At 36.6% G+C, this 14,326-nt stretch overlaps 1 protein-coding gene across 1 annotated transcript in view; it reads left to right on the top strand.

Annotated features, from left to right (window-relative positions):
- The first annotated feature begins 234 nt into the window (after positions 1–234).
- The window catches only part of LOC135209315 (tachykinin-like peptides receptor 86C), a 63,430-nt gene continuing 49,338 nt past the window's right edge, over positions 235–14,326 (top strand). The window contains exons 1-5 of the mRNA XM_064242019.1: positions 235–409; positions 2,543–2,733; positions 6,367–6,547; positions 10,950–11,061; positions 13,195–13,296. Of these exons, the coding sequence (XP_064098089.1) occupies positions 235–409; positions 2,543–2,733; positions 6,367–6,547; positions 10,950–11,061; positions 13,195–13,296 (761 nt within the window). The remainder of the gene's footprint in view (positions 410–2,542; positions 2,734–6,366; positions 6,548–10,949; positions 11,062–13,194; positions 13,297–14,326) is intronic.

Here is a 14,326-nt window from a genome sequence, read left to right as displayed (position 1 = left end):
ATACAAAACAAGTGCGCAGTAATTGGAACTCCAACATGACACAAATACTCGAAATACAAAGTCGAAATATAAAGTAATAAAAACAAAACCTCGAAAATATAAAGAGCCACAACTCTTTCGGTCAATCCACAGAATCTACACAGGACGTTTGTCACATGAAGTAGGAACCCAAGTCTCGATTTCGACTGCATCTAGACGGGAGGAAGTACCCAGAGAACACGAGAAGGAGACAGGATGGAAAGAGTAGCGATAGAGACCGTAGACGAATGGCAAGAGGAGACTTTCAACGGGTCTTCTCTATTTCACGCCAATGACTCTGGACTCAACTGGTACGTGGCGAATGCTAGTGCCAATCCACCAATGCTCAGACGTGTCTTCGACACGTTGATGCAGTCTGGCAGTCCAACAGGTAAGGGTAAGGTATGATGTTTTGATAGATTGTTAAACTGATTGATTTTCCAGGTGACACTCCAAGGCATTCAGCTCAGTTGTAGTGTGGAAAGAATGCTGAATTTTATGGTGGCATATTGGAAGCCCAAAAATACGATGAATGGATATCCATAATATATATATATGGTATATATATAGATATATTATATACAAATATATATGCAATGCCACGAAGGAAAATAGAAAGGCGAGAAAGCCAAGTATAGGCTTAATATCCAAACTGACATTACAAGATTAGCATAAGGTCCAATTCACTCTACAGAAACGAAAAAAAACCTGTGGGCAAGATTAGAGATTTCAGACAGCCACACCTTGGAGGAACACACACGTGGTCAACGGATGATTCATCCATAAAACAATACATTTTGAAAAACAAGGAGGCATAAACGACTTTTTATAGTAATATTCCGAAAAAATAGATTAAGGATTTAGGTACTGTGCCTTGTCAAGGCAAATTTTAATCGAAAAAAAAAACAATACATTTTGCATTAGTTAACATGAAATTTACAAAAAATGTTCCAAAAAATTAGTGAAAAGACGAAAATAGGATATAAATATTGCGAGCATGAGAGAGAGAGAGGAGAGAAAGAGAGAGAGAGAGAGAGAGAGAGATAATAACTATATACATGTGGGACTAATCAATTAGTAGTTCATTTATTTTAAGGTCCTTCATAAACATTTTACAAATATATGGATCCAAATGGTACAATCCCAGACTAAGATTTAGGTTGTTTTTATTGGTGATTTGTATAATTGCTGATTCCATTAAATTACTTGAAACATAATCATTAGACCTAGCAATTACAGAGCTATCGCCCCAATTTATATACAATGAGATTTTTCGCTCAGATGGATAGAAAATTAAACAACTCTATCGACAACAGTGATTGGACCAATAATGCTAGAAGTGATTGTGTAGTGAATTTATCAAGCAAACAAATAAGTGAAAATGCAGCGCGTGCATTAGGCTTTGGTTTGTCTTTCTTCATTTGTAACAAACCTTCAGCTTTATCAATAGCGGCATCTCTATATAAGTTTGAAAAATACTGTGACCTACCACAAAATCATTTAGACATTATCAAAGGCATGACATATAAATCGTTTAATGTTAATGTTGAGTTCTCCTATAACAATACCATTAAAGATATGCTAATTAAGAATAGTCCCGTAACAAAGAACTTCATTTACAAAATTCCTTGTAAGGATTGCCAGTCTTTTGACGTTGGTCAGTCAAGTAAAAATGTATGTGTACGTATTAAGCAGCATATGTAAATCTTAGTCTGGGATTGTACCATTTGGAACCACATATTTGTAAAATGTTTATGAAGGACCTTAAAATAAATGAACTACAAGTTAATTAGTCCCACATGTATATAGTTATTATCTCTCTCTCTCTCTCTCTCTCTCTCTCTCTCTCTCTCTCTCTATTTATATCCTATTTTCGTCTTTTCACTCATTTTTTGGAACATTTTTGTAAATTTCATGTTAATACAAAATGTATTGTTTTTTTCCATTAAAATTTGCCTTGACAAGGCACAGTGCCTAAATCCTTAATCTATTTTTTCGGGATGTTACTATAAAAAGTCGTTTATGCCTCCTTGTTTTTCAAAATGTATTGTTTTCTGGATGAATCATCCGTTGACCACGTGTGTCCCTCCAAAGTGTGGCTGCCTAAAATTTCTAATCTTGTCCTCGGGCGTTTTTTCGTTTCTGTAGAGTGAATTGGACCTTATGCTAATCTTGTAATGTCAGTTTGGTTATTAAGCCTACTTGTACTCTTGGAGAAATAATGGTAGGAGACGCCTTGCTGCGGGATAAGTGAAGCCACTCAGGTTGCTGGCCGCCATATTGGGACTGGCAACTGAATCCTGGGTCGACCGCAGGTACGCGACCTTGCGATAACTATAGTAGTACCCAAGGCCTTGGTAGTACCAATCTATGGTGAGGGTTTTGTTGGGTCGAAAGTCATTTACGTGCGATGCCAAACTTCCATTCTAAGGAAAATTTTATGGACTATATAGGTCGTTGTTATATGCCAAAACTGAAGGGAATTTCTCTGAATATTTGCTAAACATGGTTTTTATGTATACAGTTGTTAATGATCAACATTCTTCAAGTTTTTCAATATCATATTTGAGAAACGTGGCAAACATTCTGCCACATCTACAATCTGGATTCTCTGGTCATGTATCGAAATCTGTATCTGTCAGTCAAGAACAATATACCTTCGTTAATCTCTTAAGAATGGCCAAATCTTATAAAATGGGGTCCTTTATGGTGAAGGTAAGGATTAGCGGATGTAATATAGTTGGCGCTCAAACACGTGTGTGTTTGTGTGATTAAATGCTTAAAAGATGTCTGTTATCTGAACTTTTCTATAAATTGAGAAATTTGAATATGAAATAGTTTTATTTTTTTCATCTTTGATGTTGTTTTTTTTTCCTTGTGTAGAACGTTCCAAGACAACAGTCAACTGAATTTGAAAAAAGAATATTCGGGGGATAAGATGAAAAAAATCCAAATACCGTTGTTAGGATTGAAATTGGTCTAGCGTTGCCAAACATCAATCTATTAAAATTTTAATGAGGTAAAGGGAGCAGTTTAGTAACTGAAATTGATAAATTTGCTCCAAAAATGATTGAATCGTAATTTTTGTACACAGGTCCCGATGACAATTGTGTTAAACCAGTCTATAATATTAACATTATAAAGTGAAGAAATGTTTTAAGATACTTCACAATGGAGAAACAGAACAGAGGACCCATTACTAATGTTGCAAATGCAACTCTTCGTACAGCTGAGGCAACAAAAGTTAGTAAAGCTACAGTTGAACGAATAAGTAAAGAAGCACGAGGTTAAATAAAGTGTATCATTATCATTCATATTTATTAGATATACTGTATTGGGATATAATGTATTCTCTAAAATAGAGAAATGATTAATTTATGAAATTTATCATATCCATGATTTCCCTTTAGTTTTCTCTCATGTAGGTTGTTAATAAATAAGTTAATTGAAGAATAAAAAGAACTGTTTCATATCTGAAGTTTTAATGCCATCTGAATAAAGGAAAAATAAACTTATACCAGCGAACCCTTCTAAGAGGTTAAGACCTAAGGGTAATGTTTCCCTTGGTGATTAGTAAGAAATACAGAACTTTGACTTTGGCCCCCTCTAAAAAGAACTTGAAGATATGGCAACGCGTGTTTTCGCTTTTAGACACGCCCAAACCCTCACCTTAGATTGGTACTACTATAAGGTGTAACATTTTTTATTTTTGATACGCTATGTTATTTTAATTCATTCTTTTAGTTTTCTCGTGTGCGTACTCTTCTGCTTACGCTACACATAATTTCGTACTCCATTTTATCCCCAGGCAGTTAACACGTTTACTGAAACTATAATACCTTGATGAAAAAATAAGTCAATTTGAGGGAAGTGAAGCTACAATTGAATTCATTATGGTATTCAACACCTTGTTTGACATATCAAATTCTCGAAATCTAAATGCCAAAGGATTTAAAAGCCCAATTCTGAAGGATAAGGCAAGTGATATTAAAGATTTTCTAATAAAAGCAGAAACATATATAAGATCTTTGAGACTTCAGGATGGTAAAGACATCTTAAAATAAAATCGAAAAACTGGTTTCATTGGCTTTCTCTATTGCATACGAAGTCTTCAGATTCTGTACGAAACCTGTGTTGCATCAGATGGTGAACCTTTACAATTTTTGATGACCTACAACTTCAGTCAGGATCATATTGAACTATTCTTTGGTCAAGTAAGAAGTATGGGAGGCCATAATGATAATCCAACAGCGAGACAATTCTCTGCTGCTTACGAGAGGCTATTTGTACATAATGACTGAATGGATATCATTCGTGGCAACTGCTTGCCATCAGAGTCGGTGCCCATATTAACTGCTTCAAGCAGCATAAAAGAGCAGGTTGAGCGCCTCAGTGGCGTGGTTGGTATGGTGTTTGCTTCCCACCTCGGTGGTCGCGGGTTCGATTCTCGGCCATTCCAGTGAGGAGTGAGAGATGTGTATTTCGGGTGATAGAAGTTCACTCTCGACGTGGTTCGGAAGTCACGTAAAGCCGTTGGTCCCGTTGCTGAATAACCACTGGTTCCATGCAACTTAAAAACACCATAAAAAACAAAAAAAAACAAAAGAGCCTTTCAATTTTCCTTTGTGGCATTACCTTTATTTATACATAGGATCACGTTTTATATACTTCGTGATCAAGTTATTCATATATATATATATATATATATATATATATATACATATATATATATATATGTGGTGTGTGTGTGTGTGTGTGTGTGTGTTATGCGCTCAGGAATAGTTGTTCAGACCGAAGGAAACCGGTCCAAGTATGTACTATCTGCACTGTAGCATTAATTAACAGATGTAAGCTATGTATGGCAAAATTAGGGATAGATATTCTAAGCACCAACAAGATCAGTTCACCCTTATAACTAAATTTTTTATATCATGAAAGGTTGCAATGCCAAAACTCATAGTTTACTTTCTAAAATTAATTTTACGGTCCCCACGAGGTATTGCGTTGGTCTCTTGCTGTTTTGTGAAGATTCCTGAATCAAATTTCCTCCAGTTTATAGCCACACAGGATGAGTCTGCACTGAAAGCTACTGAGGCTGTATCAACCCAGATTTCGCCCACTATTTCGACCAAAATCTGCATTTATCGCCCGCACGGGTGTCCTAATTTTTTCCTACCTCAGTGCAGACATATTGTGTTCATTCGACGAATTCGGCACGTTCTCTTAACGCTAATTTTTATATTTTAAATCCTATTTGAAACACGAAGGTCTTTTTGTAAATGAAGAGTTCGACACAGATGAAAGATATTTCCACTTGATGAGAAATCTTGGAAACGCCTATGTTATTCCTGTATCTAGTTTCCTTACTTTTCTGTTCATGATAGACATTTGCAACGATTGAAACTGAAACACCTAAGAAACTTTTGTATTCGCGTCATCCTTTCACCAACTGAACAACAAAAAGAACTAACTGGACTGTATAGTTAACCAGGCAGTTATATAGTCAGGAAAGAAAAGCGCTTCTCATGAGAAGTCATTGCGACACGGTTCTTTATCCACAGTTATTTAGTCAGAAAAGAAAAGCGCTTCTCATGAGAGGCAACTGTGACACAGTTCTTTATCCACATAGCAGTTGTTTAAAAATCAAGAGAAATAGACCAAAATATACACGAAACATATGCCATAGTTCTCACCCTATTAGCATATGGCAAAATATAGAATATTATGCATTTTTCTCATTATTGAATGATATTTACATAAATATGCAATTAGTTTTTCATCATGCAATGACTGAGTGAATTGAATCTCCTATCAAGAGTTTATATTTTTACCATATGACGTCATAAAAGGAATCTAGGGAAGTCTTTCTCTTTGTTCAGTGATGCAATATCTACTGTGTATGAAAGCACTTCTATGTTACTTAATGGCGAATTAGAATGGAATAGAATATAGAATTTTGGCTCAAGCCCAAGCGGTGGAACCTATGAGGTCATTCAGCGCTGAAAGGGAAATTGACAGTAAAAGGTTTGAGAGGTGTAACAGGAGGAAAACCTCAAAGCAGTTACTCCATGAAACTACTGTTAGGAGAGGGTGGAAAGTAAGATGGAATAAAGATACTATGAACGGAGGTACAGTAAATGGAATGAAAGAGATTGCAACTAGGGGCCGAAGGCACTCTACAAAGAACCTTAAGCAATGCCTACAGTGCACCGCATGATGTGCACTGACAGCACTACCCCCTTACGGGAATTATACGATTCACTGGCTAGAATATACAAAAGTATTTTCTATGTTACTTAATGACGTCATGAATACTTATAATTGAACCTAATTTCTTTCTCAATTCAGTTACGAAAACGGCTCTTCTCTTTACCAGACTTACCCAGCATGGACGCGGGCACTACGGGCAAACCGACCCAGCTTCCATTTCAGATGCCCGCTTACCAGCAGGCACTGTGGGTCCTAGCGTTTGGCATCATGATCCTCGGGGCATGTGTGGGCAACGTGGTCGTCATACGAATTGTTCTGGGTAGGTTAGTTATTATTATTATTATTATTATTATTATTATTATTATTATTATTATTATTATTATTATTATATTATGGGTATGGGTATGTTATATTATTGTCCGGCAATACCTTCTTTTTATTAATTTTCTTTGTAGTATCGTCTCTTTTCCAGTTCGTAGCTTCATTATGATTGTTCTTATTTACGATGCACTGAGAATAACTACATTTTTGTCTGTTATTATTATTATTATTATTATTATTATTATTATTATTATTATTATTATTATTATTATTATTATTATTATTATTAACATTCGGGGTATGTTATGTTATTGTCTGGCAAAACTTTTTAGTAATTGTTGTCATAGTGACCCCTCTTTTCCAGCTATCTCGTAGCTTGAGCGTAATGTATTTCAAATTAATTTGTCTGCATTATAATTTTTTCATATTTACGAGGCACTGAGCATTACTACAATTTTTTTTTTTTTATCTCGTACGACGTGTTTCTTGCATCAATAGGAGACAAATTACCTTTTGTGTGTGACCCGATTTTCTGGTTCTGTCAGGGGCAGTAAAAAAAAACATGCTTATAATTTAGGATGTTTATCTAAATCTGACAAAAACTGCGTACTTCTTTGAGTAATAATGTTGCTGGCTATACATACATGCATAATGAGACGCATATGTTTTCATTTTGGAACTTTTATATGAATTCAGAGCTATATAACTTGGTTTTAAAACCTAAAAGCCGCTTGGATTAGCGGACTCAATGCTCTCATTTGGCTCTGTCTCAAGTGAAAATTAAAGACCAATCAATCACTTTATTTGCAATGTTTGTGTGATCGCAATACAAAAAATCTTTTACGTAAAGTAAGTCTCTTCCATTAAAACAAAACTTCATTTTACGAAAACAACAACGAAGCTTTTTTATTATTTTATTTTTATTAACAGAATCAATACTTGCAGGGGAAAATATTGTTGTTGTTGAGTACCGGCACTTAACGCTCGCCATTTGATCCGAAGTGGAACTGGAATATAGAACTTAAGCCAGAGCGCTGGGACCTATGAGGTCATTCAGTGCTGGAACGGAAATCGGGAGTAGAAAGGTTTGGAAGGTGTAAAGGGAGGAAAACCCTCCCAAATGCACTATGAAACAATAGTTAGAGAAGGTGGAAAGTCAGATCAAAGAAAGGGAATATGAACGGAGGTACTACAGTAAAAGGAATGAAAGAGTGGCCAAAGGGATGTTGCAGAGAACCTTAAGTATGCCTACAGTGCACCGCGTGGAGTTTATCCGAAGATATCTGCACGAAAAAGTCTAAATTAATATAAGACCTTGTATAAAGGTTAATTATTGTTCTTGCTATTTCTAACAAATACTGATTTGAATAAAAGTATGTCGGGGAAAGAAAGATGAATTTGAATTTGCTTGTGTGTGTTGTTTGTTTGTTTGTTTGTATGGTGTTTTAACGTTGCATGGAACCAGTGATTATTCGGTAACGGGACCAACGGCTTTACGTGACTTCCGAACCACGTCGAGAGTGAACTTCTATCACCAGAAATACACATCTCTAACACCTCAGTGGATTGCCCGAGAATCGAACTCGCGAACACCGAGGTGGCACGCCAACACCATACCGACCACGCCACCGAGGCGCCATATTGTGTTTGTGTCTACAGTAAAATTGGTTGTGTTTGTGTCTGCAGTAAAAATGGTTGTGTTTGTGTCTGCAGCAAAAACCGGTGTGTCTGTGTCTGTAGCAAAAATGAAGACAAAAATGGAAGGTGCTTATTCAAAATAACTCGTTGACCCGAAACAAATTTCAAACAGATTCCTCTTCCGTCCGGTAACCATGGAAACCAAAGACAGAAAACAGAGAAATTGGTGTTCATAACGAAAGCTATACATCGAATTTCAGTAGCCTCCCCACACCACCTCCTTAAAAACCGCGAGCTAATTATTTACTCAAAGTTAATCAGGACGGACTGGAATATTATTAGCTTCTTCTAAACGACGTTTCGCCTACATTTTAGTTCCCATGTTCATTCTACTGGAAAAACAATTACGCCGCTCATGAACTGATTCCAGCCAACCCACTTCACTTCTACATCGGATTATGGATAAACTGTATCTGGGTTAAGGCCGCGGTTTATAAAATACATTATTTCCCATAAATAAAGCTCAGTGTCCTTTCAATGATTTCTCAGAAGTCGAAAATCCTGACGCAATATAAATGATAAAAGGGGTATGTATACATACATAGTCCATACTTATACATACATGTCTTATTTTGAATCACAAAAAATTTAAAAACAAGTGACGATTAAACGAACAAAGTTACAGCCACAAAGGAAAAGTGAAACATCTTTCATTCCTTTTTACTGTTCCTCCGTTCTTATTATCTTTCTTCAATCTGACCTTCCATCCTCTTTTAACAATTGTTTCAGAGAGCAACTGCTTTGAGGTGTTCCTCCTATTACACCTTTCAAACCCTCTTACTGTCCATCTCCGTTTCATCGCTGACGCTGAATGACCTCATATGTCCCAGGACTTTGCCCTATGCCCAAATTCTGTACTATATTCTATTCTGTAACTTAAAGCACTTCAATCAGTGTTAAGATCAAACACCATAACTTGAGAAACCCATCAACTCTTCTTCTTTCCCGCCGTTATCCCTACATTAAGGGGTCGGTTGCCTGATGCTCCTTCTCCTCCACTGCCTTTTATCATATCCTCCCTCCCTCACTTTACCTCACTATCTAATTCTCTGTCTCCCTTTCGATCTTCTTCCCCTAACAGGTTCCTCCCAAGCCCTCTTCACTCCCTCAACACATACCCATACCATCTCAATCGCAACTCTCTCACCTCTGTAATCTTTGCTAAGCCTATCTTCTTATCTCATCATTTTCCATCCTCTCAAGCAGCGATATTCCCATAATCAACCTCAGCATTATCATCTCTGTTCTCTCAAGCTTTACTTCCTTTTTTCTTCTTAGAGCCCACCATCACTGCTTTATCATAAATCACTGGTTCACAAAAAAAAAAAAATTTTTGGTCTGAGGCAAGAATGGGGATAGGTGTTTTTTGCTAATTTGGGTGTGCTGAATTCAAATTTATAAATAGTTTTGCTCTATCACCTCTAGTTTTCTGGCTTTTAAATAGTCTCATTTTAGTATAAACAGAGAATATATGTGCACATTTCAAGAGTTGCAGCAGCTTATAACAGATAAAACAGGATAGATAACTAGAGGTGATGAGTAAAAACGGATTTCAAATTTGAATTCAGCACCCCCAAATTAGGTAAAAACGGGTATTTTTGTGCTTGCCTCGATTTCTTTGTAAACCAGTGAATTATCTTTCGCTAACGTAAAACCTGATATCTGCAGTGATTATAAGAAAAAAAGTATATTTTAGTTTTACCAGACCACTGAGCTGATTAACAGCTCTCCAAGGTTGGCCCGAAGGATTAGATATGTGTACGTAGCTAGGAGCCATTTTGGTTACTTAGCAACGGGACCTACAGCTTATTGTGGGATCCGAACCACATCGAGAAATGAATTTCTATCAACAGAAATAAATTCCTCTGATTTGTAGTTTCAGAAAATCATAAGGATGATGAATGCAAAACCCCGTATAATGAAAAGAAAACCCCGTATGATGAAAAGAAAATGAAAATAACGGTATTGACGGCACTGTGCGATAATTATGCATATAGGAATATAGAGTTTAGGCCAAAGGCCAAGCGCTGGAACCTATGAGGTCATTCAGACATGGAAAAGAAACTTAGAGTAGGTAGCTTTGAAAGGTGTAACGGGAGGAGAACCTCAAAGCAGGTGCCCTATAAATCAATTGTCACGGGAGGGTGGGTAACAAAATGGATGAGAGAATATGAATGGAGGTACAGTAAAAGGAATGAAAGGGGTTGCAGCTGGGGACGAAGGGACGTTGTTAAGAAAACCTTTAGTAATGCCCACAGTACACCCCATGCACGGGGGATAAGTATGTAGAGCCTCAAGGAAATATCGATAGATGACGAGGATGAAAGTGAGAGAAAGATAGATGTTAATAAACAATGCAAAAGAGCAGTGATGATAATGATGATGATGAATAAAAAACGAACGTTGAGGAATGCACCAAAATGATAATGATAATGATTACATCATAAATGAAAGTCGTATGTTGTAAATTGAAGACAAAGGACGAAGATTTCATGGTAAGTAGAATAGGACGATGATAAGCGAAGGAAAATATCTACGATGATGATAAAGACGAATAAAGGATGGATCGTAATAAACACGATATATAAATAACATCAATAACGAAAGCCAGATGTCGACCGCCAGAATCTGAACGATGAAAATTTCACGAAACAAAGGAACGGCGTCAAATCCACTCTTCTTCCTTTCTCTTCCCCCCTCAGGAAACCAGCGCATGCGCACGACGACCAACTACTTCCTGGTGAATCTCTCTGTGGCGGACCTATTCATGACGCTGTTCAACTGCGTCTTTAACTTCGTGTTCATGCTCAAAAGGTAGGGTACACAAAACCGCAATTGAAAGTGATGGGTGAGAGAGCGATTTTGTTTCTTGTGAACTCTTTGGATCCCCTTCTATTAAAAAAAGAATAATAAATAAATAAACAAATAAATAAAATGAGATGGGTAAGATATCAAAAGTGGTATTCGTGAACTCTTTGTATCACCTTCAATTTAAAAAAAAAATTAATAAATAAATAAATAAAATGAGATGGGTAAGATAGCAATCGTGGTATTGGAGAACTCTATCCCCTTCAATAAAAATAAATAAATAAATAAAATTAGATGGGTAGTAAGCGGGTATTGGTGAACTCTCTGTATGCCCTCCAGTCAAAAATAAATAAATAGAATGAGATGGGGTAAGATAGCGATCTTGTTTCTTGGGAACTCTTTGTATTCCTTTTAAAAAAAATTAAATAAATAAATAAAATGAGATGGGTAAGATAGCAATCGTGGTATTGGTGAACTCTTTGTATCCCTTTAAAATAAGAAAATGAATAAAATGAGAAGGGTAAGATAGCGATCTTGTTCCCTATGAACTCTTTGTATCCCCTTCCATAGAATAAAACATAATAAACAAATGAATAAAATAAGATGGGTAAGATAGCAATCGTGGAACTGCTGAACTCTTTGTATCCCTTCAATTAAAAAAGCAAATAAATAAAATGAGATGGTAGCAAGCGTGGTATTGGTAAACTCTTTGTATCCCTTCCGTTAAAAAATAAATAAATAAATAAACAAATAAATAAAATGAGAGGGGTAAGATAGCAATCGTGGTATTGGTGAACTCTTTGTATCCCCTTCAATTAAAAAAATAAATAAATAAATAAAATGAGATGGGTAAGATGGCGGTCTTGTTTCTCGTGAACTCTGTATCTCCTTCAATAGAAAAAAATAATAAATACAAAAGTGTGAGGAAATCAAGAAATTTAAATAGGTCATTGTGGATACTAATATTGCGTCTCTGGTTATTGCAAGTACAACATCAGTTTTGACATATTCAAACATTTAACCTATCTAGCTAAAAGTTACTATTTAAATTTTAAAATACTCTAAACGGAACATCGTCGAACTTGTGCCTGCGCAGGCTAACATTTTTTTTTTTTTCATCACGTTGATTTCCAAGCGAAGTTGGTTATTACTGTTAACAGGTTTCTTAAATCTCGCTTATGAAGTCTCTCGCGTATGAAGTCTAATCTTCATTTTTCCAAAGTCTTATCTACATTTTTCCAAATTCTTATCTTCATTTTTCCAAATTCTTATCTTCATTTTTGTCTACCGATTTCACCCAACACGAAAACATATAAACAATCGGGGAAAGGCTTCATTTTAATTCCCCGAATCTCTCTGCTGAAGTAATTCCAGTGCAACTTTACGTAGTACATGTATAATGTATTCGATTAAAGTCTTCACAGGAACTGTGAGATGACTCTCGGCTTGCGCATGCCCTTATAAGTCAACTAAATCGCAAAGCTTCTTAATTTGGACAAATCTCTTTATAACATTAGTTATTTAAAGTAAAAATATATCAAGACAAAACCTGGAATAACAGAGATGCACTTCGCACGCACCAAGACATATTTGTGATATACAGGGTGTCCATAAAGTCCCAGTACCATTACAAGTATTTATTACTCAGAATGGTACTGTGACTTTATGGACACCTTGTATAAACAAAAGTAAGTTATTACGGTAAACGACCAAATAGCGACCATATCACTCGAAATGGCCCCTTTTTTCACTCGATATTTAATTGGTGAAACAACGTTACAATTACATCTTTAAGCATACCATTCAAAAGATTAAGCTTCACTCTTTTCAATGACATGCTTAAAGATGTATCTGTATTGTTGTTTCGCCAATTAAATAGAGTGAAAAAGTGGTCATTTCGAGTGAAATGGTTGTCATTTGGTCGTTTACCCTAATAGTAGGCCTAGAAGACACCACCCTGACACTAAACGTACGGTATTTACGAAACAGGTAGGATCTGTTTACTTCGTACTGTGATTGTATATCAAGCCAAGTCTTTAATCTTATTAAAGCAAAAAGAATATCCAATACGTCTGAATAAACTTTGAAAATGCAATAAAAATCTGATTTTATAAATATATACATTTTATATTTTTTCAGCCACTGGGCCTTCGGGAGCGTTTATTGCACTATATCCCAATTCGTCGCTCACGCTTCGCTGGCTGCCTCTGTTTTCACGTTGGCCGTTATCTCCTTCGACAGGTGAGAACCCTTACATTACTTAGACCAGGGGTTTTCAACCTGGGGTACGCCTAGGGTTTGTGTCACGGGGTTACGCGCTCCCCATGGCACTCGAATGAATGTCAGATGCCAACCTTCAATGTACTTTAGGATAGTGGATAGTTAATGAAAACTCTAGGATAGTGGATAGTTAATGAAAAATGTTTCAGCCATTTCATTAACTACCTTTGCAGCTGATGCAATAACAATAATGTATTTTGTACTGTTTTTCCGAGTTGGTCCTGTTTTTCACGTTATACAAAGCGAAGGGGATACATTACTGAAATTCCAAATATACCCGAAAGGGTACGAGGGGAGAAAAAGGTTGAAAACCCCTGACCTAGATTGTGCATACTTCCTCTGTTATATTTATAGCCGTCTTTCGTACTATCCTCCTAAAAACGCACGCTCGCAGAAAGTGTGTTCCCCGTAGTGTGGCATTTCTTTGCAGCGTCTATTCGGCCCTTACCTGCATTGCCTTTCATTCTTTTTACTGTACCTCCGTTTATATTCTCTTCCTTTCCTTTCTTACTCTCCACCTTCCCCTAATAATCGTTTTCTTGGTGCAACTGCGAGGTTTTCCTTCTTTTTCGCCTTTAAAGTCTTTTTACTTACAATTTCCCGTTCAGCGTTGAATGACGTCATTGATCCCAGCACTTGGCCTTTGGCCTAAATTTCATGTTCCACTCCATCCCACAAACATATATTCCCGTAGAGGGGTAGTGCCGTCAGTGGACCTCATGCGGTGCGCTGTTGGCCTTACTTAAGGTTCTCTGCAGCGTGCCTTCGGCCCCTAGCTGCAACCCTTTCGTTCCTTTTAATGTACCTCCTTTCATATTCTCTTTCTTCCATCTTACTTTCCACCTCCTAACGTTTCCTTCATAGTGCAACTACGAAGTGTTCATCCTGTTACATCCATCAACCCTTTTACTGTCAGTTTCCGTTTCAGCGCTGAATGGCCTCATTGGTCCCAACGTTTGGCCTTTGGCCTAAATTCCAGATTCAATTCAAT

Source organism: Macrobrachium nipponense, chromosome 37, assembly GCF_015104395.2.
Source record: "Macrobrachium nipponense isolate FS-2020 chromosome 37, ASM1510439v2, whole genome shotgun sequence".
Lineage (NCBI taxonomy): Eukaryota > Metazoa > Arthropoda > Malacostraca > Decapoda > Palaemonidae > Macrobrachium > Macrobrachium nipponense.
This window is presented reverse-complemented; position numbering and strand designations above follow the sequence as displayed.